The 24,997-nt window shown below is 38.3% G+C and overlaps 4 protein-coding genes across 4 annotated transcripts; all 4 read left to right on the top strand.

Moving 5' to 3' along the window:
- The first annotated feature begins 4,046 nt into the window (after nt 1-4,046).
- LOC130730948 (glucan endo-1,3-beta-glucosidase 12-like) lies at nt 4,047-6,768 on the top strand. Its single transcript, XM_057583104.1, has 4 exons — nt 4,047-4,380; nt 4,594-5,976; nt 6,066-6,117; nt 6,191-6,768. Exons 1-4 carry the CDS (start codon nt 4,320-4,322, stop codon nt 6,336-6,338), a joined length of 1,644 nt encoding a protein of 547 aa, XP_057439087.1. The 5' UTR covers nt 4,047-4,319; the 3' UTR covers nt 6,339-6,768.
- Nucleotides 6,769-9,995: 3,227 nt separating this feature from the next.
- LOC130730947 (uncharacterized) lies at nt 9,996-13,465 on the top strand. Its single transcript, XM_057583103.1, has 3 exons — nt 9,996-10,418; nt 10,697-12,134; nt 12,219-13,465. The coding sequence occupies exons 1-3, from the start codon at nt 10,163-10,165 to the stop codon at nt 12,391-12,393; spliced, it is 1,869 nt and encodes a 622-aa protein (XP_057439086.1). The 5' UTR covers nt 9,996-10,162; the 3' UTR covers nt 12,394-13,465.
- Nucleotides 13,466-16,178: 2,713 nt separating this feature from the next.
- LOC130730949 (uncharacterized) lies at nt 16,179-17,066 on the top strand. The gene is made up of 2 exons (XM_057583105.1): nt 16,179-16,602; nt 16,679-17,066. The coding sequence occupies exons 1-2, from the start codon at nt 16,453-16,455 to the stop codon at nt 16,946-16,948; spliced, it is 420 nt and encodes a 139-aa protein (XP_057439088.1). The 5' UTR covers nt 16,179-16,452; the 3' UTR covers nt 16,949-17,066.
- A 5,612-nt stretch (nt 17,067-22,678) lies between these two features.
- Nucleotides 22,679-24,979, top strand: LOC130730950 (pectinesterase-like). Its single transcript, XM_057583106.1, has 2 exons — nt 22,679-23,751; nt 24,264-24,979. The coding sequence occupies exons 1-2, from the start codon at nt 22,719-22,721 to the stop codon at nt 24,977-24,979; spliced, it is 1,749 nt and encodes a 582-aa protein (XP_057439089.1). The 5' UTR covers nt 22,679-22,718.
- Nucleotides 24,980-24,997: the final 18 nt, after the last annotated feature.

Below are 24,997 nucleotides of genomic sequence, written 5' to 3' on the forward strand. Positions count from 1 at the left end.
AGAGATTGTATCCTATGGTTAGGGGCCATTGCCATGATCTTTCATAATATCGTTGTACTGTTGACCCTTGCACAGCACAAACTATAAGCAAATTGGAACTAACCATCAATCTATTACTATTAGGCTTAATTGCACTTTTGATCCCCTAACTTTGGTCTTTCTTCGAAAATCGTCATCAAACTTTAAAATTAGCAAAAAACGTCCCTAATGTTTGCACCCGGTTGCAAAATTGGTTTTCCGTCCAATTCCATCCAAAAACTAACGGAATATTCCTCAAAAAATTAATTAAAAAATTTAGTCTCTGAGACATTCATCATCTTCATATTAAAAACCCAGAAATTCATCATCTTATCCCATTTTTCCTTCATCTTCATATAATTGAGTAAATCAAAATCAAGCTTTTTCATCCAAAAATAAATATCCTATATACCAATAAAAAAATTATTAAAGAATTAGAACATATCTATTTATGTCTCAACAGAGAAGAGAGGAAGGGGATGAGTTCGATATATTGACCTTGCGTCGTTGTTGCTCGCAATGAGGAGAACCCGCAGCCATGGCTGCTGTTACTAATCCCTGTTGTGGCTGCGTGAAAATTAAAGATATGAGAAGAGGCTGATACGTTTCCCTCATTTGGATTTTAGGGTTTTATTCCCCTCTTCAATAACTGAAACGTTTTTTGGGTTGAGGTTTAAGTTGAATGGTTTCTGGATTTGGGGTTTTGGGGAAAGGATCTGTCTTTGAATCTCTATCGATCTCTTCATCTTCTCTCTGATCTGGGTTAGGGTTTTTGGATTATGGGTTTCTGGGGTTTGTTGGTGTTCACATGTGGGTTGATTGCAGGTATGAGCTTGGTGCATCTGGGTTCGTAACTTGAAGAGGCACAGGATAGACAAGAGGCCATACTTGAAGGACCCATCAACTATGTGAGAGTTGCTGCAATTAATGATGTTAGAGGTGTTGGGTGGTTATTTGATAAGCATTGTGTTCGGTGGTTAGCTTGCCCACAATATTATTAACAAATTGAATGACTTGGTTCTAGTGTTTGTGATCATCTTCAATTGATGGTTGATTTGAGATCTGAAATTGATGTTTGGGGTGAGGTTGATGATTTTTTTGGTTTGCTTCTGGGTTTTCTAGAGAAGAATATGAAGATGATGATGAAGGTTCTTTGAAGAAGATGAACACTCATCAATTTCTATATTTTTGTTTTATTTTCTTCTTTTTTATTAATTTTTATCCCAGAATTCGTTAAATATTGGATGGAATTTGACGGAAGATCATTTTTGCAACCGGGTGTAAACGTTAGGACGTTTTTTTTGGCTAATTTTGAAGTTTTGGGACGATTTTCGCAGGAAGGCCAAAGTTGATGTACCAAAAGTGCAATTAAGCCTTACTATTACTACTGGGTTTTGCTGAGCTTATATCACTGATTTTGATATAAATTTTTAGAGTTTTATTCATTCTCCCCTTACTTTCTCTTCCATATCATTTTCACTCATTTTCTCTTCCTATTTTCTTCTGTAACATTATTGGAAACTTTAACATCATCTACCCAACTCAACGATAGATCCTCACTAGATTCTCTACGCTGACTCCAATCCACATGGTCTGATCCTACCGTAGAGTTAAAAGTATAACCATTTACTTTTCGGCCAGTTCTTCCCCCTTTCTTGATTTTACTTAGGATCAGACCATGTGGATTGGAGTCAGCGTAGAGAATCTAGTGAGGATCTATCGTAGAGTTAAAAGTATAACCATTTACTTTTCGGCCAGTTCTTCCCCCTTTCTAGATTTTACCTTTGTTACAATAAAAATGCAAAATTTCCTTTGAGTTTCAGTATGCTGTCGGCTAAATAAACTTTATTTCGTCATTGCAAAGGTTGGTCTTTCAAGTTATATCATTCTTAGCGTAAAGGTGAACTAGTAAAAAAGTTTATTTTCTTAATGAGTTTCTTAATAGCACCTAAAAGTATATTTTAGCTTTTGTCACTACTAACAAATTGATCGTGCGGCCGGTACATCAGCTAGTCATCATTCATGCCGACTTAGTGAATCCGACGGTTGAATATTGACATACTGGTTCAGCAATTTATTCACTACTCATAAAAAAAAATTCAATTATTTGAATGGAATGAGTAGGTAGCATCGGATTACCACCCGAGAGTGAGTACTGAGTAGTGTGACTAAGGTATGTCGAAGTAAATCTACATCATCTAAAATCAAGCGCGGAGTGTAAATTTTCATGCGCGTAGACACAATTTTTTCTCTATATCCTTTTAGTTCTTTCAGACATGTCTCTCTCTTAGAAGCATAACCTTTTTTCTACGCACACGCAATATTTTCTCTCTACATTACGGCTATAAAATCTCTATCTTCTTTTGGTTCTTTCAGACATGTCTCCCTCTTAGGAGCGAAGCTTTTTCCACGGGCACGTACACACGATTTTGTCTCTCTACATCATGGTTATAAAATTCCTCTATCTCCTTTTTGTTCCTTCAGACATGTCTCCCTCTTAGGAGCGAAGCTTTTTCCACGCGCACGTACACACAGTTTTGTCTCTCTACATCATGGCTATAAAATCCCTCTATCTTCTTTTGGTTCCTTCAGACATGTCTCCCTCTTAGGAGCGAAGCTTTTTCCACGCGCACGTACACACAGTTTTGTCTCTCTACATCATGGCTATAAAATCCCTCTATCTTCTTTTGGTTCCTTCAGACATGTCTCCCTCTTAGGAGCAAAGCTTTTTCCACGCGCACATACACACAGTTTTGTATCTCTACATCATGGCTATAAAATCCCTATATCTCCTTTTTGTTCCTTCATACATGTCTCCCTCTTAGGAGCGAAGCTTTTTCCACGCGCACATACACACAATTTTGTCTCTCTACATCATGGCTATAAAATCCCTCTATCTTCTTTTTGTTCCTTCATACATGTCTCCCTCTTAGGAACACAACTTTTTTCACGCGCACACGCACACACAATTTTGTCTTTCTACATCACGCCTATAAAATTCCTCTATCTCCTTTTGGTTCCTTCAGACATGTCTCCCTCTTAGGAGCGAAGCTTTTTCCATGCGCACGTACGCACAATTTTGTCTCTCTACATCATGGCTATAAAATGCCTCTATCTCCTTTTTCTGTCTTCATACATGTCTCCCTCTTAGGAGCGCAACTTTTTTCACGCGCACGCGCACACACAATTTTGTCTTTCTACATCACGGCTATAAAATTCCTTTATCTCCTTTTGGTTCCTTCAGACATGTCTTCATATGAGCGTAGCTTTTTTCATGCCCACGCACACACTATGTTCTCCCTCTACATCACGGCTATAAAATTCTTCTATCTTCCTTTGGTTCCTTCAGACATATCTCTCTCTTATAAGCTCAACACTTGTTCCTCCTGAGTCTCTAGCTTAAACCCTCAGTTTTAACCTCATAATAGCTTTTGAAATAATCAATTATTTTTAAGTGAAAAACAATTAGTTCATTTATCATTTCTTAATAAAAGTCATTTTAGTTTTAAAAAAATAATTGATTTTATTTTAAGTGATTTTTTAAAAAGCATAAATTCATTTATGTTTGTCTACAAATATAATAAGTGTTTTTCACTATAAAAAGTGATTTTAAAATGTGGATACAAAAATTTTCAAATTTAAATTGGAGACATTTTTTAAGGTGTTAAAGTTTTAAGAAAGTTTTTTATTCTGTTATGTTATGTTCCATAAAACCAAAATGTTCGGTTACAGAAATCTCATAATATGTTCAATTTCATCATAAAAACATGACATACACAAAACGAAACTCTTATATCACTTCTCAATGCTACCAAACCTACCTATAACCTAATTAAATTAAAATTTTCTTAACATGAACATAAAGATACGATTTACACAACAGAAGTGTCTGTGTGAACAGAGAAACAGGACATGTGTCTCAATATCAGTAAACGAACATGAAATGTTTTTGTCAAATTTGGAAGGCCGCAGCTAGATAAAGCACTTTGGGCTTTGGGGATTAAGAAAGAAAAAACAGGCTCATTGCTTCTTCTTTTTTGCAGTGATAATGTGATCACACCACAACAACACACTTCCATGACCATTCTTCGTGACAAAGTAATATCCTTTTTAGTCACAACAAACAACGAACTTGGGTTGTTGTTGTTGTTTTCTTTTGTGTAACCTTTTCACTCCTCTTCACCTTTTCAGTTCTTTGCCATGTTATTAAAACCAACAATGCCTCCCCATGATTCACACTACTAACATTCCAACAAGCTGGTTCTAAAATCTCAATTCCAGAACACAAGCACTCTTTCACAATGGCCAAGGAAGCTTCTCTATGCCTCTTGCTCCTCTCTGTTCTTATTATTAGCTGCTCTGGTGAGTAATTACTGAAACTTTTGTCACCCAGTAATCATTAGTAATTGTTTCTACTTCCTGGGGTTGCTTTTGTTTCTGAATCTGCAACTATTGATGTTCAATTTGCTGTCTTTAAACTTTGTGCTTGTTTCAGCAGAGAAAGATTAAATTTTAGTGAAGAACAAAGTTGAGATTTTTACACTCTAATCCTGTTTGTTTTTCCACTCTTTGCAGGAACTCTGGTGGGGTTTTCATATCATGAGACAAGAGATACTCCATCTACAACATCTGCTGGAAACACATTCTTCCAGAAAGACAAGATCTTCCAGTCTCAGATTTGGGTTTCTGTAAAGGATCTCAAGATTTTGAGCCCTCTGAGTCTGACCAACTCTGACAAGTTAGTTGATTTCTTCTTAAATAAAATCCTAGTTGAAAATGTTGTTTCTGGTGTTTCATGGGAAAAAGCTCATCTTGTGAGCATTCTTCCACTAGCAGACACCATTAGCATAATTGCTAGATGTGATGGTGGGAGTTTAGGTCAGAATGAGATACCTTTACTTTTTTCCACTCTGAAATCAGTTCATTCAGTTCTCACCAAGCTTCAATTAAGCAGTGAAGTAAAAATCTCGGTAGCGTTTCCGCTGTCATTCTTAGAGAATTTGAGTCCAATATATGAAAATGATCTCCTTAGGGTTCTTGGGTTTATAAAGAAAATAAATTCAATTATCATGATAGAAGATAGCATTGATGGGGAATTAGGCATGGATGTTAGCTTTGTTCAATCTGTTATCAAGCGAGCCTCCCTTGCTGCTTCTATTCTTCCATGCAAAGATGTTCCAATAGTTCTGACAATCAAGAACTCAATGATTTCCAGTTCATTGGAATTAGCTCAATTTAGTAAAACCGTATCCAAGTATCTTGAAGCAAACTCTCTTATTACAAAAAGAGTAGTTGCATTATATGTAGAAGCACACACAAGTGTACAGAAAGGGATCAGAAGAGAAGAGGAAGAGATATTAGAGGTTAGCAAAGTCCATATCAGAAGAACTCTAAAAGAAGCAAGCAGCTTACCTACCCCAGTTTCCCCTATAAATCCAGCATCAGGTGCAGTTATCGCACCCCCAGAAACACCAGCCATCATCACAGTTCCTTCCACCAATCCTGTCACAGTGTCTCCCACCAATCCTACCACACCTGTTCCCTTAACCCCTACAAATCCTGCCAATTCTCCAGTACCGGTCACCAATCCGGTCACAGCCCCGACTACATTTCCTGGTGCACAACCAGTTACCAACCCTATGGCTTCTTACCCACCCCCATCAGGAAGTGTTCCTGGGGTAAACAACCCCCAGCCTCCTCCTCAAAACACAAATGCTCAAGGGAGCTGGTGTGTGGCGAAGACTGGCATTCCGGAAACAACTCTACAATTAGCACTGGACTATGCTTGTGGAAAGGGGACTGCAGATTGTTCACAGATACAGCAAGGTGGGAGTTGTTACAATCCAAATTCATTACAAAACCATGCTTCTGTTGCCTTCAATAGCTACTACCAAAAGAATCCTGCTCCAACAAGCTGTGACTTTGGAGGAGTAGCCACCATAGTTACTACCAACCCGAGTAAGATCTTAATTTTTTATCCCAAACTTTCATATTAAGCTTCAAAAAATTGAAGGCTAGTTTTAAACAATTCTTTTATTTGTCACTAGGTTCTGGTTCTTGCATTTATCCATCATCTTCAGGAGGCGCTGGCTCATCCGGGTAAGTAAATGCCAAGATTTTTATTTGGCACCTTTAAACCTTCAAGATACTAATCATACCATTTTTTTTGCAGCTCTATTAGTGCTACCCCACCTTCAGATTTTGGGTCCTCAAGCCCTCCTGATTTGAGTGCCTCACAGTCAGCTGGCGTGAGACCTTTTATTAGCTGCATGGTTCTGGTGATGTCATTGGTGAGTGGAAGACTCATTACGAGCATTTAGATAAGTTTTCCACACTAATCAACTGAGAAGCTCAAAACCTTAACTACGCGTAGCTGTTGCATTGTAACACTACAAGCAGTATGCAAGTCTGCAGGTGCAGAAAGACAGTGGAGTAGAAGAGAGAGTAGTAGTAGTACTTGATGATGACATACATATAAGAATCTGTTATAAGCTATAGCTTAAGTATGTATTGAAGGTAAGAGAACTACACCTCTGGCTTCTAGGATATAAACACTAAACAGGTTCTGGTTATGGTAAAGTTTAGGCACTAGACTACTAGAGTAGTTTAGGACTTTATGTTGTGCAGGGTATAGGGGATTGTTATTCAGCAAAGTAATTCATGTAGATAGGGTTCAAATCAATGAAACATATAGGTTTTAAATTTATGACAGTGAGATTGGTTGCGGCAGCAACATCACTGTTTTGAAGATCTCCATGGTCGCATCAGGCTCATTTGTCCATAGTTTTCAACTATGACTACTTTAACAGTAATCGTTGCTGCAGTTTAAAACCTTAAGCACAAATCAATTTCATTTAGTGAAAACAAGTCTCATATGTAAGGCTACCATTATGGTATTGGTAAACTGTGAAGGCTTATGAGTAATCACACTAAAGGGTAATCGATAATCATGTGTGATGTGTGCACGTCTCTTATTATATTTTCTCATATATAAAGTATGAATGTTTGAATATACTGGGAGGAGCAAGCCACTTTGTGTTAACACCAACAGATACTAGTATGATTTTACAATGTCATGCTTATATGAGTCAATTTCTCATAAGTGAAGGACCGAATTACGAATTTACAAAAATATTTGTGGACTAAGAATTATAATAGAAAATCCACAAAATCTTGAGTTAATTTTTTATTTATACAAAATGCATATAGTTGGCACATAAATTAAAACTTTTATGGCGTCATGATCTCTGTCAAACCTCTATAAATATGTCTCTAGTCTCAATATAGGGTACATATGTCCAAATCAATATAAATTCTATCATTTGTTGGAAGTTACGACCTATCAATTTTTTTCCAGTGTTAACTAAGGTATTTTACAGTGGTTAGCTGTGAGGCTAATATTCCACCTCACAATCATCGTATTAAGCAATAGGAGGTTGATTAATGAATTTTTTTCATTCACAAAAATTAAGAGTTGAACATCCAACTATATGTTTAAGGGACGGAGTGTTGAACCGCTGCACTAGTCTACTTGCTTATCCCCACCTATCAATTGAACCTACCTTCGTGTTCGTGGTTGTTTCCTTGAACCTTCGTCGTTGCTTAATACTACTACTATTGAGCTCATTGAAAAGGAATATTGTATATTGATGATAGTCATTATTCCCACCCACCTCCACAACCCACACAACACGGTGGAGAAAATTCGTCATAAAAGGACAAAATGACCCCTACCCTGGTTGATTGATTGGTTGCTTAATAAAAAATTCCAGTACTACTAGATATTCATAAAATAACGAGTCTTCAATTTACAATTTTATTATAAACCTTATTTTAAAAAATAAATTAAAAAATTACATACTACTATCAAATAGTAGACAAATACCATGCCTGTTTGTTTTAACATTAAAACTTTCAATAGGTTCTAGTGGTATTTGGAAAGTGGAACTTCTGTTTCCGTTGTTTTTAAACTGAACGTAACCAATACTACAATATAATTTTTTGCTTGACCTTGTTTAGTCAATTTTTGCTTGACTTTTAAGTCGCTCGGTGTAAGTGGTCTCACCAATTTTAACGTGCTTAGTGGGAGGAATTTGAATAGATTTTGATCCTCTTGAAAATTCTATGACATTTTCTCATATGAATTTTAATGAGATAATCCAAATCGCATTTGTATGATCACAATTGTCTTCAGGTTTAATTCTCACATTCATATAGGTTGAGGGTTTGATTTCTTTTGGGTCAATAAAATATTAGTTGGGGAAATCCTTCTTGCCGAGATCCTCGACACTTGAGGAAAAAAAGGAAAAACATTTTCTGTTATTTCACCACTATGAATTCAGCATATAAATTAGACATTGGACCAAATAACAAGCTTAGTTGGTAAAGCGGCTTCTTAAGTATTTAGTTAAGAGTTTATTCCACGAGTGGTATGTATGTGAAAAGATTTATTGAGAGAATTCAACTAGTTTGATGTGATCTCAAATTGTGGAGCGAGGTAATTTTATTATCAATTGTGGGAAAAGCTTGATACAATCATAAATTAGAAATTGAAAGATGAGAAATCCAATTTTTTTACCAACATTCATGACATCAGCTACCCTATCCTCTTGTAGAAAAAAAAAAACATTCAGAACATCAGCATTTGAATAACGTTTTATTTTTATCATTAATTTATCTAATAAATATGTGTATTTGTTTTTTAGTTACATTAAAAAAGTTAAAAAGTCCCTCAATGATAGCTTAAGTGGGAAGAGCTTGGGACATATGAGTTGGGGAGAGGAAAGTTTAGGAATCAATTTGTGCAATTTATTTTTTCGATGTAATTTATTTTTTAAAACGCTAACAAAACAACTTAAATGAAAAGATTCTCATACCAAAGCAGTTTAAGATGGAAGGAGGAAATTCCCATACCAATCTATCAATAAACTGTATTTTTAAGCGTTAAACGAGTCTAAATATTTACGACCAAATTCAGTTATCAATAAGAGAATAAGACTATCCAATCTCTATCCACACATGATGCAATGTTGATAACTTTCTCCCTCCGTGAGTAGTTATGACTAGGGATGACAACAGGTCGGGTCGGGCTCGGATTTTGCCTTTCCCAAACCCAAACCCAAACTTAAATCCAAACCCGTTGTAGCCTCAAACTCACGTCACAACCTAACTTGATGCATAGAGGTTTTTGCAAAACAAAACACAACTTATATGATTTTGTTATGAAAAAACCTTTTATATCTTCTTTGCAAACAAATATAGAATCTTGTTGTTAAAATATAATCAAATTGTTAATATGGTATATATAAGAGTAATTTTGTAATTTTATATATATTATTCGGGTGTGGGTTTTACCAATACCAAACCCAATCATATCGGGCTTTACCCATAAAATCAGGTCGGATTCATGCAGGCCCCGCAGGTTCAGGTTATGTTGTCATCCCTAAATATGACTATCTAATTGCTAGTAACTAAGAACATTAGTTATTTTTGTACAACTAGACATAGAGACAATATCGCGATGTCTTAGTTCCCAAGCATGCTTAAGACTAAAACTCTAGAACCAGTAACTCGGCAATGAGCGTACTTTAGAACAAGAAAAAAATAGGCTTCATTTTGGTCGATAAATTAAAGTAAGAAAGACACAAATTCTCTCACCAAAATTGTGTGAGAAACCTAAAATCCATCTCTGAAGGCACGCTAAAAATGATTTGAATGAATTAATTCAAGATATTTTCAAGATAAAAACATACTTTAAAGGTAAATTACTTCCTTCTTAAGTAAACCAAAATGAATTTTACAAAATCAAAATCATTTATTTCCATAGTCTATAATACAGTAACCGGGGCGACTTTTCAAAAAGAACGACTCACTCATCTTCAATCGTCACCACTCACCACATGAGTGATGGAAAAGGGCAAATGAGTCAAACAAGAAGAGTTTTCTCTCTCCACCAAAGATATAGCGATAAAAGCCGAGAGGGTAGAGTGATGCTAACCATAGTTAACTCCATTTCCCCTCTCTACCCTTCTTCTTCCTCTGACTCTTCCATTGTGAATAACGAAGAACGATCAAACGAGTCGCCGCAACTCGCTCACACAAACTCAGTGTAGAAACTACCAATCGTTCTTGAAGATCGGATCAGATGGGCGGAGGTGCGAACGCGGCGGAGGCACAGTACTCGACGGCGAAGATTTCGGTCTGGTGGGACATAGAAAACTGCCATGTTCCCAAGGGCTCCGAGCCACACGCCATCGCTCAGAACATCAGTTCCGCCCTCGTTCGCATGAACTACTGTGGCCCCGTTTCCATCTCCGCCTACGGCGACACCACGCGCATCCCTCAAACTGTACAGCACGCTCTCTCCAGCACCGGAATCTCCCTCAACCACGTCCCTGCCGGTAAATCCCTAACTTCAATTCAACTTCTAATCGTTCTACTTCTAGGATTTAGGAACTGGATCTGGTTTTTACTATGTGCATGCGCAATTCAGTTTGATTATTCTGTGTTGGTTTCTTTGATTGATTCATAAATTATCTTGTTCACTGGTTCTGATTGAAAATATGGACTGTAACTTCAAAAACTAGCTATTGAATTGAAGTTCAATGATGCAAAACTTGTTGTATGTTTTTTTTTTTTGTTAATTACTGAATTGTTTAGTTCTTATACTTGGTAATAGGTGTGAAAGATGCAAGTGACAAGAAGATTCTTGTGGATATGCTGTTTTGGGCAGTGGACAATCCGGCACCGGCGAATTATTTATTAATTTCGGGTGATCGAGACTTCTCTAACGCGCTCCATCAACTGCGGATGAGGAGATATAATATTCTTCTTGCGCAGCCTCAGAAAGCGTCTGCGCCGTTGGTTGCGGCGGCCAAGAGCGTGTGGCTATGGACTACTCTCTTAGTTGGAGGTCCTCCTTTGAGTAATGGTGAATCACAACTTGGTAATAGTAGCTTCGTATCGTCTTCTGAAACGTTACAAATTCCGGTTAGCAATGCCCCTCAGATACAGCAGCAGCAGCAACAACAGACAGAGTCGTATTCTGATGTTCATGCAGGAAATACAAACTTTTCAAATGGTGGCGGTAGGGGATTTGATCCTAGATATCAAGGGAGGCCAAATTGGAGAAACCCGACTCAACAAAATGGACCTAGAGCCATGATTCCGCCAGTTGGACTTCAAGACAATCGAAATAACAGTAACTCTTATCGACCTGGCAACTATAATCCAAATGTTCCACTTAGCGGATCTGCTACAAATTTTGTTCATGGAAATCCTGATCAGTTACGGAACAATAACAGTAATCCACAGGGAAATCTTCAAACTCCTTATTCCCAGACATTAAGACAAAACAGTTTTCCAATGCAACAACCACCTTTTGCACCTAATAATTCATATTCTGGAAATTCCCGTGCTTTCGCAACTTCACCGGTGCCGCCTAGGAATGGTGGTCCCAACTTCACAACAGGGCCACTTAAAAACACGCCAGATATTGGAAATCTGAACATTTCTGGCTATCCCAATAGTGTTCATAATCCACGGACCATTCCACAACGGAATGGAGAGTTGAAGCAGAATAACAACAGTAATGCTCCACTTCCTGTAAAACCAACTGATGAACCAAATGGACATATAGTACACAACAGTAGCACGCAAGGCTATCCTCATGGTCCAGATTATCAACCTAAAAAATTGGCAGCAGGGGTCAATAACAACCTTCCTGGCAATGGTACTTGGGGATCTCCAGGAAACCCTAAACCTTCTGAATATGTACAAGGGCTTATAGGGGTTGTTTTACTTGCCTTGAACTCACTAAAAATTGCAAAGATGCTACCAACTGAGATGAATATAACTGATTGCATCCGTTATGGAGATCCGAAGCACCGTAACACTGATGTTAAGAAGGCTCTTGAGTGTGCGATTGAGAAGCAAATGGTAGTGAAACAGAATTTAGGTGCTTTGCTATTGTATGTTGGTAAGCATGATAAACTTTGGAATTGTGTAAATCTAATAGCTGGTAACCCTAAGCAACACTCAAAAGAAACGTGGGATGAAATTGAAAAGTTTTTAACAACTTCTGATGGAAGATCAGCAATCATGGCTACACAATGCAAGTAAGATATTTCACTTTATTCTCTTTCCATTGATCTTTATTTTGTCTCAGTGGTTTCATGCGTCTATATCATACACTTCTTTAGGTATGAAGCAGGTTTGGTGATAAAGAACATGTGCTTTAAAGATCTTGCTTTGGGGGATGTGCTTCAGATATTAAACATGGTGATTGCCCATAAGAAATGGATTGTGCATCCCCAGTCTGGCTGGCAACCACTTATGATTACTATTCCTGAGTCAAACTCTGATTCAGGGTGGTAGCTGATACATAACAGCACCCTGATTGTGGTAATGGAAACTAGAAAATCACCCAGAGAAGTCATAGAAGTAATTACACAACGAGCCAGATGAACTAGGAATTATGTAATAATCGATGTTTTTCTCATGTGAATCAAAAGGTAGGTATTAATGTTGAACTGCAGTACTAAAGAATCTCAAGTGTTTATGGGTTTTGCTAAAGCCTTCAGTTTGTCTCGAGGGAGAAACGAACCAGCATCTGAACAATAGCTGAAAGATACCAGAACTGTTTGTTATGGTTGACCTTCCTACTATTGTCTGTCATGGTGGATATATCTTGGAATCAGTATGCCTTCCTTTGCCTTGAGCTTGTGCTCATTTTTAACCTTCCTACAAATATATATTTTGCCTGGAGACTGCCATATTAGATTGAACTCAGAAGGTCCTTTTATTGATGTATTTGATGTATTCTATTCTAAATATTGTCCAAGATATTGGCCCAATGCGTTTTTTCATTAAGTAGAAGAACCTTCAAGCTAGTCCAGTAACCATTCTCGATGCTGTTTGCTCATTACTTAAAAAGTGGTCTCTCTAGTCAGATTCTACACTGTGGACTGAAATGTCTTTGATCATTGCTGGGGATGTCTTTGAAATACAGGAAGTTTAACTAATGGACAGAAGACAATTAAAATTGCACAAATGGAGGACAAATTCCTGTATGAAGCTCATGAGTTGCGATCTTAACACAAACACAAGGTATGTTTTTGATGGTGGAATTCAATTATGAAAAATCACGTTATGGAGTTTTCAACATGATTCTGAGATGGTGAAACTACATTTTAGTGCATCCTGCTGCATTTCTTGTTGCTGATGCTGCCTACAGAGTATTGATATTGTTATCTGGAATTAGCTTTTGATGTCTGGCTCAGTACGCTGGATTCGGTGATTCAGTCAAAATTGATCTCTGGTCTTTCTGCTTTTCATTGCCTTTTATTGCTAGTAATTGCGTGTATAATCCGTATTTTAATTTGCTTTATGTTTTGTACATTTATGTGCTCTCAGCTTTTGAAATTTACTTTCACTTTTCTGTTGGAAATTATCTTGGTGGAAGTCTCTTCAATTTGTTCAATTTGGGGTAGTTTTGATGTACTGATGCTTGTTGGTCTTAGCTCTTAGTGCATCTTAGGGCATCCACAGAGGTTTCTTATGTGATTTGCTTACCACTATTTTTGTGGGTGCAAAATGCCACATTTATATTTAGCTATTTATGCAAATTCTACTCCAATTGGGGTTTTTTTATTTTTTGTTGGGCCCCACAGGAGATAATGATTTGTTGATGGATGAAAGAAAATGAATTAAAAGAGATTAATGGAGGTGCACTGTCAGTGTAAAAGTTGTTTTACACTGACAACCAATTATATTGTATCTTTTTGCCATGTCATGATTTCTTTTTTCCACTCTTCTCTCCCATCGTTTCTCCCCCAACGAAATAGAGATCTGCAATCTCTTCTCCTCTGTCTGACCAGCCCAGCACTCACGCTACCACTTTTCATATGAATAGATCTCTTTACAAAATCTTGTGGCTTTAATGGTGAAAAACCAGATGCAATACCAAATGCAATTTTAATTTTGGAGAGGTTGATTTCCATGTCTGTCGCTGAACCAAATATTGATTTCCATGTCCGTGACAAATCGGATGTTTCCTTCGGGTGTCAAATTCAGCGGAGGCGGTGGTGGAGGCAAGTTGCAGAGCATGAAGACTATGTCACGCACATGACTGATGGTGGGGTTTATGGCAAGATGAAGAAGACAAGGTTTGTAAGGTTCACAGCAGCAATGGAAAAACCAAATCAGAGGCTGCGTGTTTGCCCTTATTTTTATTTTTAATTTAGTGTAAATCATTTAAATAATAAGTCTGACATGGCAAAAAGGAAAAATTCTATTGGATGACTGTGTAAACCATGTTTACACTGTCAGTGCATTTCCATTAATCTCTTGTATTTTATCCAAAAAAAACCTTAGTAAAATCATTGCTTATTTTTAAATAACCTACCTTTCGTATAAGCATGCTCCCCTCTACGAGAATAATTCTAAGCAATCTTACTTATGGTTAGTGTGTGTTCTATAACTTTAATGAATCAAATGTGATTTTCAACTGAAAATAAATATGCTAAGCAACAGCCTAAGGTAGTTAAATTGGGTGCCTACCAGCGTGGAGTCGGAGATTTTAAAAAATATCCATCCATAGACTAGGGTGTTTTTAGTAATTTACAATTGATAAATATATCAAAAAATTAAACCCTAAAAGTTTCACACCTTCATCCACTATAGCCATGTTTGCCGACAGCGACCCCAGATCCTCTGACCTCTGCCACCTCGTCCACTAGACTCGTAACTACACCAGATCCACAAGACCTAAAACTACACCTCCTTCACCACCTCGTCCTCCTCCGCAGCTTCTCCACAGCTACTCCAGGTCACTCTATGATTTTAGGTTTCTCCCTATCCCAATTTTTTTGGGGTTTCTACAATTCAAGTTCTCCATCTCTACTACCCAGGTGTTTGTGTTTCAGGGTTCCTTCCCAAACTGCACCTTCGATTACAACCCAATTGGGATTTGAAGGGTTGAAGGAGGAAATGGAAGAGTGATTGTGGGAGAATATTAATCTCTCTATGCAACATCGACGGTGGGGAGGGAAGAGAAGAGATGGTGTCGTCGTTGCGTCGAAACTCTTCAACCCACCCTTTTCTCCCTTTCTGATTTTATAAGCGAAGTTAGATCGTAGTGAGAGCTCAAGTTTGCAGGGTTGTCGTCGGTTGTTGCTAGAGTAACGCCAATAAACTCAACTAGCGATGGAAAGAGATGTCGTCGGGAAGGGCTGCAACGTCGATTCGACAAGAGCCTCCTATAATTGGGACCAACACCACCACCAGATCCATATCTAATCTAAATCCGGGTCAACAACACCACCACCACCACCACCCGATATGGACCAAAAGTCGCCATCGTATCTTGCCAATATTGTTGGCTGCTAGAAACAGAAGAGGAAGATATGGATGATGGAGTTGGTGGTCAGTGGAGGCGGTGCAAGTAATGGTTGCAGAAGGAAAAGAAGGGATGGTGGTGGGGTGGAGAAAGGGATTAAGTTTATTTACCTTCGTACCATTTCATCACTCTTTCAATCTTATCCATTGATACAAAAAAAAATTTCTAGAATTTAAAATCTAACGGTTTTTTTACTAATAGTTCATCGGTGGACCAAAATATAAATGGTCCACCCTAGTGGACATTGTTAAACTGGATATTTTACTTAGGATTGGACGAGATCTTTATCATTACACACTCCTAAGTGGATATTTTTAAATATACCTATATAGTAGTAGTAATGACATCCATAAAGTGCTAAAAAATAAAAACATAATAGCTCAACACACAATTTCAAGTTTCTAACACAATTTTGGATAACAATACCAATTTTTAAATTCAAACACCTCCGAGTTTAATTTTTAAGAATAAATATAGACAAAGTAATAAAAAAAAATGTCTTAAAATGTTGGGTTAATCGTCTACTTGGCCCCTGTCTTTGTCTCGCCGTCTGAAATCAGTCCCTCCCCGGAAAATTTACAAATCCGGGTCCTCACGTTTGCAATAAGTCTGGAGCAGGCCCTCGCCGGAGCCCGGAGCTCCGGCGAGTGATGAATGTGCACGCTGACTGGATAAATGAGGCTGACGTGGCAAGGAAAAAAAATAATAAAATAAAAATACAAATCAGTTTTAATTAATGAAAATTTCCTAATTAACCCTAACATCTAACTAATCCTAATCAAAGTCCAAAAACTAATATCTATTTGTATAATCCCCCAAATTTCCCAATCTTCTCACATGAATTTAGGGTTCCTGATATCCCCAAATTCCCTAGACTCGAACCTGTCTTCCCCACCCCCTTCTCTCTTCGATTTCCTTTATCCCATCCATCTTCTTCCCTGGACTCGAATCGCCTAGCTTTGTTTCGTTCTCATCGATCTCCTTCGTCTTTCCCCTCTTCTGTTGTCCTTCATCTCGATCTCCTTCGGTTTTTCGCCATGAATGCTTCATCCGCATCCTCCTGTTGTTCCAGGCAAAGAAGTGCAGGTGCAAGGGCAAAATGTCAATGTGGAGTTCCCCTAATGCTATACATTGCTGGTACTCGTGAGAACCAAGATAGGAGATTCCTTAGATGCAGAAATTGGCAGGTAAGATGAATGTCTATTATGTAATTTCCAGGCACATGTGACTTTTTTCTTAAATCTTCTCTCTTTGCTGCTTCAGATTCCAGGAACATGTGACTTTTTCTATTGGATTGATGATCCAGTTGAGGGAAGACAACCACATGTAGAGGTACAGGCTGAGACTATGAGTTCTGAGATTGGCAATTCATCCAACACCAACTCTGTGCCGCATGTTCCAAATTTGAAGAAAAAGATCAAAAAGCTGAAGAAGAAACTTGAAGTAGAGAAAGTTCACAAGAATCTTGCATGTTTGATTGCTTTGATGTGTTGTATAGTCACAGTGTGGTGTTTATGTAGGGGGAGGGTTTGAATTGTATATTGTTTTGAGTGGTTGTTGAGTGGTGGTTGAAGAGTGTTAGGGATTTCATGTTGTTAGCAGTTCTGTCCTTATTGATGTATCCTGAATTGATCTTCATGAAATTGAACAAGAGTTGTTGTGTCATTTATTTCTCAATATGACTTCGTACTTTATTCACCAAACAAGCTCATGAATATAATTGACACTGCTCATTCAGACAATTTAGGTAACATGATAATAAGTAGGGACATTGGCAATTACTGAATTCAAATGACATAGATTGAACAAAATAACACTGCTCATTGTTTGGACAAATCTGAGATTACATGTAAAACAAGGTTCCAACAAAAAACATTTATAAAAATATAAGTGGACATAGTCTGTGGTCCATAATCTCCACCCCCCATAAATATTACAAAAAATTCGACCCTAGTGGCCATGTGGTCCATATTCTGCTAAGATTCCTTGCTTTTTTCCCACTATGCTAAAGCTATCCCTTCATCCTAGGGCTTTGTCAACAACAACACTGCATTGTGTAGGTAGAGCATCTCCATCAAGCATAGCCTCTTCTTCTATGGGCATGTGGATCTCTTGGTCTGCTACTGCTACACTGCTTGGATCTGTGTTTCCAGCATGATTCTCCATCTGACCTTGATAATTGGAGGCATAAGTGCTTGCACCTCCATCAAAAGTGATTCCAGAATAATAGTTGCTTTTGGTGTGTGTTCCCTTCTCAGATCTGGGTGCATATACAACTTTTTCTTTCTGAAAACATGGAACAAGGTTTGCTTATTTTGAGAACATTTGTTTAGGACAATTGCATAGATATAGGGATATAACAGTACCCTTTTTCCAGAATTGACAGGCAGTGTGGTAGGGGCAGTAGGATTGACAGGTTCCCTTATAACAATTCCTGGCAGAGAAGTGCTTTGGACCTGTGGGATGTTCTTGCAACTGTTTTTGTAGTGGCCATATTGTTTGCATTTACTGCATTTCCTAAAACCTCTTTTCTGTAAAAAACAACATACAACAATAGTCACAACAGAATATGAATTAGAGTGACATGGTGAAGAGAGTCAAAGTAATAGGAATTAGTAACATGAATTACCCTTTCTTTCTTCTTATGAGCTGCAGGCTCATCTGTTCTTGATGCAGGTTCATCAATTCCTGTTCCTGCTACATCTTGCTCTGTAGCAATTGCTTCTCCAAATGTTTGCATTAATCCCTCTATTTCTGCCTCTTCACCATCATCTCCCTCATCAACAACTTCATTCTTGCACCCTTTTTTATTGTGCCCAAACTGCTTGCACTTGCTACATTTTACAAATGCTCCCCCCCTCTTCAGTTTATTTGGGTTAGGATCATCATAAGGATCCCTCCTTCTCAATTTCTTGGGCCTCCCTGCACCTCTTTTATACAATGGTGGCATAATGCAGACAGGGTCATTTGGTGTCACAATCCACTGGTCAGGGCCAGGCAGTGGTGTGATAATGTTTTCATTGGTAGCCCTGAAAGCAGCTCTCTTATAACAATCTTCAACATAATCCTTAGGATCATGATGGTGGAAATTAATTGCACAAACTGCATGTCTGCATGGAAAGCCATTGAGCTCCCAAAAATTGCAGCAACATCTCTTGGTATTCAAGTTAACAACATGCCTCTCCAAATGGTGAGAATGGCGAACTTCATAAATGGCATCACCCACGACCTTAGGGATCCAATTCTTACTCTTATCAGCTTCAAATGTCACTCTCTTTAAGGGCCTTGGCATAATCTGTCAAGTGTGCTTCCTGAGCTTGTCCATCATCAGTGGAAATCTCCCCATCACATATGTTCTAATCCACTCCATCATAGTTAAGATAGGTTTGTCTCTGGCCATCATGATAGCTACATTGAAGGACTCAGATAGGTTATTCATAATAACATCACACCTTGAATAGAAGGTAAATGCATGTTTGCACCATGATGATGTAGGTTTGTCCATCAACCATTCATAGGCAAGAGCATTGCTCTCCTTAATCAACTGCATTTTAGCCCTCCAAGCTTCTTCATAGGTAGCTTTGGCTGCTGCCATCATCAAGTTCCTAAGAAGCACTCCACCACCAAACTTGTTCTTCATATTTGCATATAGATACCTCACACACAACCTGTGCTCAACACCTTGGAGCATGTCTTCTTTGAACACCTCCATCAAACCCTGAGGAAAAAAACAAGACATAGAAGCTGAACAATATGCATATGAATTACACACAATACAAGACATAGAAAATGTTGAAGATGGTTCAATTGTACCTTTTGTTGATCACTGATAAAGACCCATCTAGATGATCTAGTAGGGTCTATGTCACCCATCAATAACTCCATAAACCACATCCAATTGTCTTTGTTTTCTGATTCAACCACACCAAAGGCAAGGGGGAAGTACTGGTCATTAGCATCTCTAGCAACTGCAGACAAAAGAATCCCTCCATTCTTGGTCTTCAAATGACATCCATCCAATCCAATGAATGGTCTACACCCACCCAAAAACCCTCTCTTACATCCTTCCAAACACATAAAATCTGCTGAATCTAGGATGCAAATTAGTCCTTGGAGTTTCAAAATTCATCTTGCATGTGTTACCTGCTGCTCTTTTTCTCAGCTCATTGCTAAATCTCCACAAGAGAGTGTATTGCAAGTCAGTAGCTCCATCAACCTCTTCAGTAGCCAACTTCTTAGCTTTCCATGCTTTATATCTTGTAATTCCAGTCCCAAGATTGACTCTGAAGTCATCTACAATCTCATTTGTGCTGATTTTATTTGCTATCCTCACCTTGTTCAACAACTTCTTCTTCACCCATGCAACACTTGCAGACTTATTGTCAAACACCCTAGCACATGTGTGTTCTTCAACAAGTGTCTTGATTCTATAAGTCTCCTTGTTCCCAACCTTACTACATAATATAACAAATGGACAGCCTTCAGTTCTGCATCCCACCCTACACCTCTTGCTGTCATTTTTCTTGAATCTAAATTGCCTACCATTGGTAACAACATAATCAGTTAGAGCATTTTTGAACTGTTAAAGTGAACAAAAGTCCATGCCTAGTTTGAATTTGAAATCTGCATTTAATTCCTCTTCTTTGAACCTTGGAAACTTCCTCCTAGGAATCTCTTCATGATCACTATCACTTGGAACACTCTCAAGCTCCTCACTCTCATAACCTCCTTCAAAATCTGGGTCATCCCCCTTATCACCAGCACCATCATGCAACATTTGGTTGATATGGTCATTCAATAGTGTCTCTGCCACAACAAAAGCTGAATTTGGAAGTCCATCCTCAATGCCAAGGTCCCTTTCTTCATCACTGTCCTCAAGCCTAATGGTTTGTTCAGAAGCATCACTGTCAAACTTTTCTCCCTCTTGGTAGGCCACATCAGCATTGTTTGCATGAACAACTTCACTCTCAACCACATCAACATTGGGTACAGGAACATGAACAACTTCAACTTCAATTTCAGGCACATCAGAGTTCTGAACATCAACAAATTCAACCTCAGGCAAATCAGAATTGTGAGCAGGCAAAGCTTCAATCCCAGGAACATCCTCTGTAGAGCCAATTTGAACTCCTTCCATGTCATCATCAGATAGAACAATAGTGCAGGTTTGGCCCTCATTGTTCCTCTTCTTCACTACTGCTTGCAGGCGATGTGACTTCCTAACAGACTTGGCTTTTCCTTGTTGCACCTTCTTCTTTGCAATTTTCTTCTCCTTTTCCTTGATCACAACACGAGGTAATTCCCCCCCTTTTGTCTCAACAAATAGCAAAGCTTTGTGACCATTACTGACAGCATACTTAGCCAATTCCATAGCATCCTCATCAATCTTGTACCTCCTGAATACATTTGTAGCAGCATCCTCAGCAGTTACCCACCATAAATCAAAGTCTTTGTAACCCATTCTCTCGACAATAGCCACAGTGTCAAAGAAGGACCATCTATCCTCATCCAAACCACTTACATCACTCTTACCACCACCAAAGTAATGCCAACAAGGAGCAGTCCCAAAGCACCCACCATGTCGTACAGACAAAGTAAACCCCATCCCTGAAACAAACATTGTTCAGACAAACAATGACCCAAAATAGCAACCAGGAAAAGAAACCCCATAAAAACCATCGACTGGCAGAAAAAGAAACCCCATAAAAACCCCATGCAATTCCACTCAAACACGTGTTCAAAGATGCATAAATGGAACTTACCTCTGTTCAAACGTGTGTTCACCCTTCGACTACAAAGTCGCAAACCACAGAGCAATGCAATCGATTCAGGGAGTGAGCTTGATGTCAATGGAGCAAGAGAAAGAGGTTGAATAAAAGAAGCTCTACAATCTGGGAGTGAGCTTGATGTCAATGGAGCATGGAGCAAGAGAAGGATGTTGAAGAGCAAGAGAAAGAGATTGAATTAGGGTTCAATTTTGGGATTCTGGGTTATTTGAGGGGGGAATTGTAGATTAATTTGGGGGGAATCAGATTATGTTAAAGATATTAGTTTTTGGACTTTGATTAGGATTAGTTAGATGTTAGGGTTAATTAGGAAATTTTCATTAATTAAAACTGATTTGTATTTTTATTTTATTTTTTTTTTTTCCTTGCCACGTAAGCCTCATTTATCCAGTCAGCGTGCCCATTCATCACTCGCCGGAGCTCCGGGCTCCGGCGAGGGCCTGCTCCAGACTTATTGCAAACGTGAGGACCCGGATTTGTAAATTTTCCGAGGAGGGACTGATTTCAGACGGCGAGACAAAGACAGGGGCCAAGTAGACGATTAACCCTAAAATGTTTACCGAACTCATTTTAATACAAATAATTTTAAAAGGTCTAAAAGCTATAATAATATATTAATGATTATATTTTATATTGTTAAATACCATTCTGTTGTTTGCGAGTGCAACGCCTCAACAGACCATTTGGCTAGATTAGGTGTTTGAACTTTAGTTTTGGGTACTCATATTTTAGATCATTCCCAGCCTAACCTTGAGAATCTTATGTTGAGAGATTCATTGGCAGTGCCTTAGTCCTTGTTGTTTTTTTTGTTTGTTTTCCGATGCATAACAATTTTAAAGGACAGAGGTTGCAATTCAATTATAATTTGAAACATGACGAAAACTAAATTTTAATTTGCTTTGGCTTTAGATATAGAACATCGTTAACCAGAAACTTTTATCAAACAGAGAGAGGAGAAAAGTTCGAACCAAGAATTTTATCCCAAAATTAATTTTGTATAAAATTTAGTGTTAAATTGTTAATTTTTATTTTTTTTACATCAGAAAGAACATCAAATTCTTATTAATTTTGTGTGCTTAGTTAAGTCACGCAGAATAATCTAAAATTCAAATTGTGAGCAAAATAACAGACAAAAGTATTCATGTCAATAATTTCTTTGTGAATCCTATCATCCGTGTATGAGTGCTTAAGAATTTTCTCTGTTTTACTGCTTTACTTACTTTTTTTAGATTTGATGCTAGTACTATAATAATACTGACTTAATTCTAGTTTGAAAAGAAAAATAGGAGAAACTGTTAACAAAAATGTTTAGTGTGCATATGGTTATAGTATCTTGCTGGTATGTTAAAGCTACTATCTAATAATATAGCATATGGTACAACATGACAACAGATTAAGATAGCTGGATATTCTATATATGGTTAACATATAGAATTCAGCATGTTAACCAAAACAATACAAATACACGTATCACACCATCTAAGGGGTTCTTTCTCATTAGTAGCATCATAACAATCATGAATGTTCTGGGTTGTGCAACAGGCTATGATGAAGTGGATGATGATGATGGTGAATCAAAAGAGAGGGAGGAGCTGGTTTTAAACATAGTGACCATGGTGATCTCCATGGGTATGATCGCATTGATAACTATAGCTGTCGTTGCCAATTTAGACGGTTCTCGACAAGGTGCAGGGACCATGAAAACCCTCTTGTATGTCTGCAAAAAAACAGATGAACCAGATAGCTGTGTCCGCCACTTGAAGCATGTTGGAGAGAGAGCTCCGATTTTGGATTACGTGAAAGCTGCGATCAATGCAACCCTCGATGAATTGCAGGTGGTGAACATGCCAAAACTTGATCTCGAAACGAACCTCACGCCTCTGCAGGCCCAGGCATATGGAGATTGTTTGCAATTGTTGACTTTGGCAAAGGAAGAACTAGATTCCTTGTACACCACGTTGTCAATGCTTCCTTTTACGAACCCACAAGATGTTCTCAACAGCCTCAGTGCTGTGATTTCATACCAACAAGCTTGCTCTGCTGGGTTGATGAGAACAAACAGCTATGAGCTTTTGGGATTTTCATTAAAAAGGCCCATTCGGCTTACAAGGATAGCCTTAGCCATTGTTGACAATTTCTCTTATTCTGGTTCTGAGAAGCATAGTACCGATGATCACGATCACGATCACGAACATCAACTAGATGGAAGTTCAGCCTGGTTCTCAGGAGCACAGCGCAAAATGATGGAGTATCAAAGAAATGGTGATGATGAGGTGATAGATGCTGTTGTGGCTCAAGATGGAAGTGGCCATTTCTCAACCATAAGTGAGTCACTCAATGCTTGCCCAAAGAATAGTGAGGGTGTGGGTAAGGCTGAGAGTCCATGTGTTATTTATGTGAAAACAGGTAAATATGAGGAGAGAGTGGTGGTTCCTAAGGATGTAGGCCAAGTGATCATGTATGGTGATGGACCTATGAATACAACTGTGACTGGAATCAGCACAAGAGACCACAAGATATCGACAACCCACTTCAGAGCAGCTACTTTTGGTAAGCTCCTCACAATTAACAATAACAATATGCCTTTGATTAGTGATATGTTACCATTTCTTATAGGGTAGCTCTCTCATGTCATCTCTAATTTAGAGGTTTTGCATCCCCGGATGAAATTCTTCTATCTCTAATGGTGTCTTATTGCTATGTCTCGTTGATGAAACTTTGTTATGTCAATTAAAGACTTTTTTTTTGTTTATTTTTCGTGGCAAAATTTCAATGGTGAGACAAAGAAGTGAGACATCGTTAGGGACCGATGATCTTGATCCGTGCTGTCATCTCCTTATTGATCACTAAAATGCTAATTTTAAAACTTGTGATTATCTGTCATGACATGACATATATTACACTAAACAATCACTTATCGGTCAATTATGAATTTATGAGATAGGGCAGGAGACATGTAAAAGTTTTCTTTTTTAGATTTATATAGTAACAAAGAAGCAAGTGATCACACTAAACATGCAAGAGTAACATTTTATTTTGTTATTGACCCTTGTGAAATGCAGTGGTAATGGGGAAAGAATTCATCTGCAAAAACATGGGTTTCACTGCCCCAGTTAATATCACAGGAGCACCAGCACTACTTGTCCTTTCTGATCATGCAGCATTCTTCAACTGCAAAATAGATGGTGAGGAAGGTAGCTTGCATGCTATGGCGCAACGCCAGTTCTACCGTGACTGCGAGATTCATGGCAACGTGGACATCATCAAGGGAGACTCTGCAACTGTGATTCAGAACTCACAAATCATTGTCAAGCCTCGAAACTCTCTTGATCTGGTTTTGAGGAGAAATATGGTGAGTGCTCAATCCAGATCAGACAAGTATGAGACAACTGGGCTTGTCATCCAAAACTGCACCATCGCAACAGCACAAGCTGAAAGTGGTAATAAAAGTCTTGCAGGTTCTACTTACTTGGGCACCCCACATACTGAGTACTCGAGAACCATCATTATGGAATCATTTCTAGGAGATGTGATACATCCTGAAGGTTGGTGTAAATGGAGTGACAACTATGGGATTGATACAGCAACATTCCGAGAGTATAATAACAGAGGACCAGGGGCAAATACTACAAAGAGGGTCAGGTGGAATACCTACAAAACAGTTTATGAGAGAAACCAAATGAAGAGTTTCTTAGCTGCTGAGTTTATTATTCAATCTGGCCAGTGGTTGCAAAATGCAGGCATTCCCTATGAATCTGGGTTTATTTACAAAAAATAGACTGATATTGAATTCTAG

The sequence above is a fragment of the Lotus japonicus genome, chromosome 1 (assembly GCF_012489685.1).
Source record: "Lotus japonicus ecotype B-129 chromosome 1, LjGifu_v1.2".
NCBI lineage: Eukaryota > Viridiplantae > Streptophyta > Magnoliopsida > Fabales > Fabaceae > Lotus > Lotus japonicus.

What these genes read in the sequence shown, in the direction of transcription:
- LOC130730948 (XM_057583104.1), top strand. Translation starts at nt 4,320, where the DNA reads ATGGCCAAGGAAGCTTCTCTATGCCTCTTGCTCCTCTCTGTTCTTATT. An exon ending in TCTTATTATTAGCTGCTCTG is followed by an intron (nt 4,381 to 4,593) that starts GTGAGTAATTAC and finishes CACTCTTTGCAG; the next exon opens with GAACTCTGGTGGGGTTTTCA. An exon ending in GGAGGCGCTGGCTCATCCGG is followed by an intron (nt 6,118 to 6,190) that starts GTAAGTAAATGC and finishes TTTTTTTTGCAG; the next exon opens with CTCTATTAGTGCTACCCCAC.
- LOC130730947 (XM_057583103.1), top strand. Translation starts at nt 10,163, where the DNA reads ATGGGCGGAGGTGCGAACGCGGCGGAGGCACAGTACTCGACGGCGAAG. An exon ending in CCTCAACCACGTCCCTGCCG is followed by an intron (nt 10,419 to 10,696) that starts GTAAATCCCTAA and finishes ACTTGGTAATAG; the next exon opens with GTGTGAAAGATGCAAGTGAC. An exon ending in ATCATGGCTACACAATGCAA is followed by an intron (nt 12,135 to 12,218) that starts GTAAGATATTTC and finishes ACACTTCTTTAG; the next exon opens with GTATGAAGCAGGTTTGGTGA.
- LOC130730949 (XM_057583105.1), top strand. Translation starts at nt 16,453, where the DNA reads ATGAATGCTTCATCCGCATCCTCCTGTTGTTCCAGGCAAAGAAGTGCA. An exon ending in TTAGATGCAGAAATTGGCAG is followed by an intron (nt 16,603 to 16,678) that starts GTAAGATGAATG and finishes TTGCTGCTTCAG; the next exon opens with ATTCCAGGAACATGTGACTT.
- LOC130730950 (XM_057583106.1), top strand. Translation starts at nt 22,719, where the DNA reads ATGAATGTTCTGGGTTGTGCAACAGGCTATGATGAAGTGGATGATGAT. An exon ending in CTTCAGAGCAGCTACTTTTG is followed by an intron (nt 23,752 to 24,263) that starts GTAAGCTCCTCA and finishes TGTGAAATGCAG; the next exon opens with TGGTAATGGGGAAAGAATTC.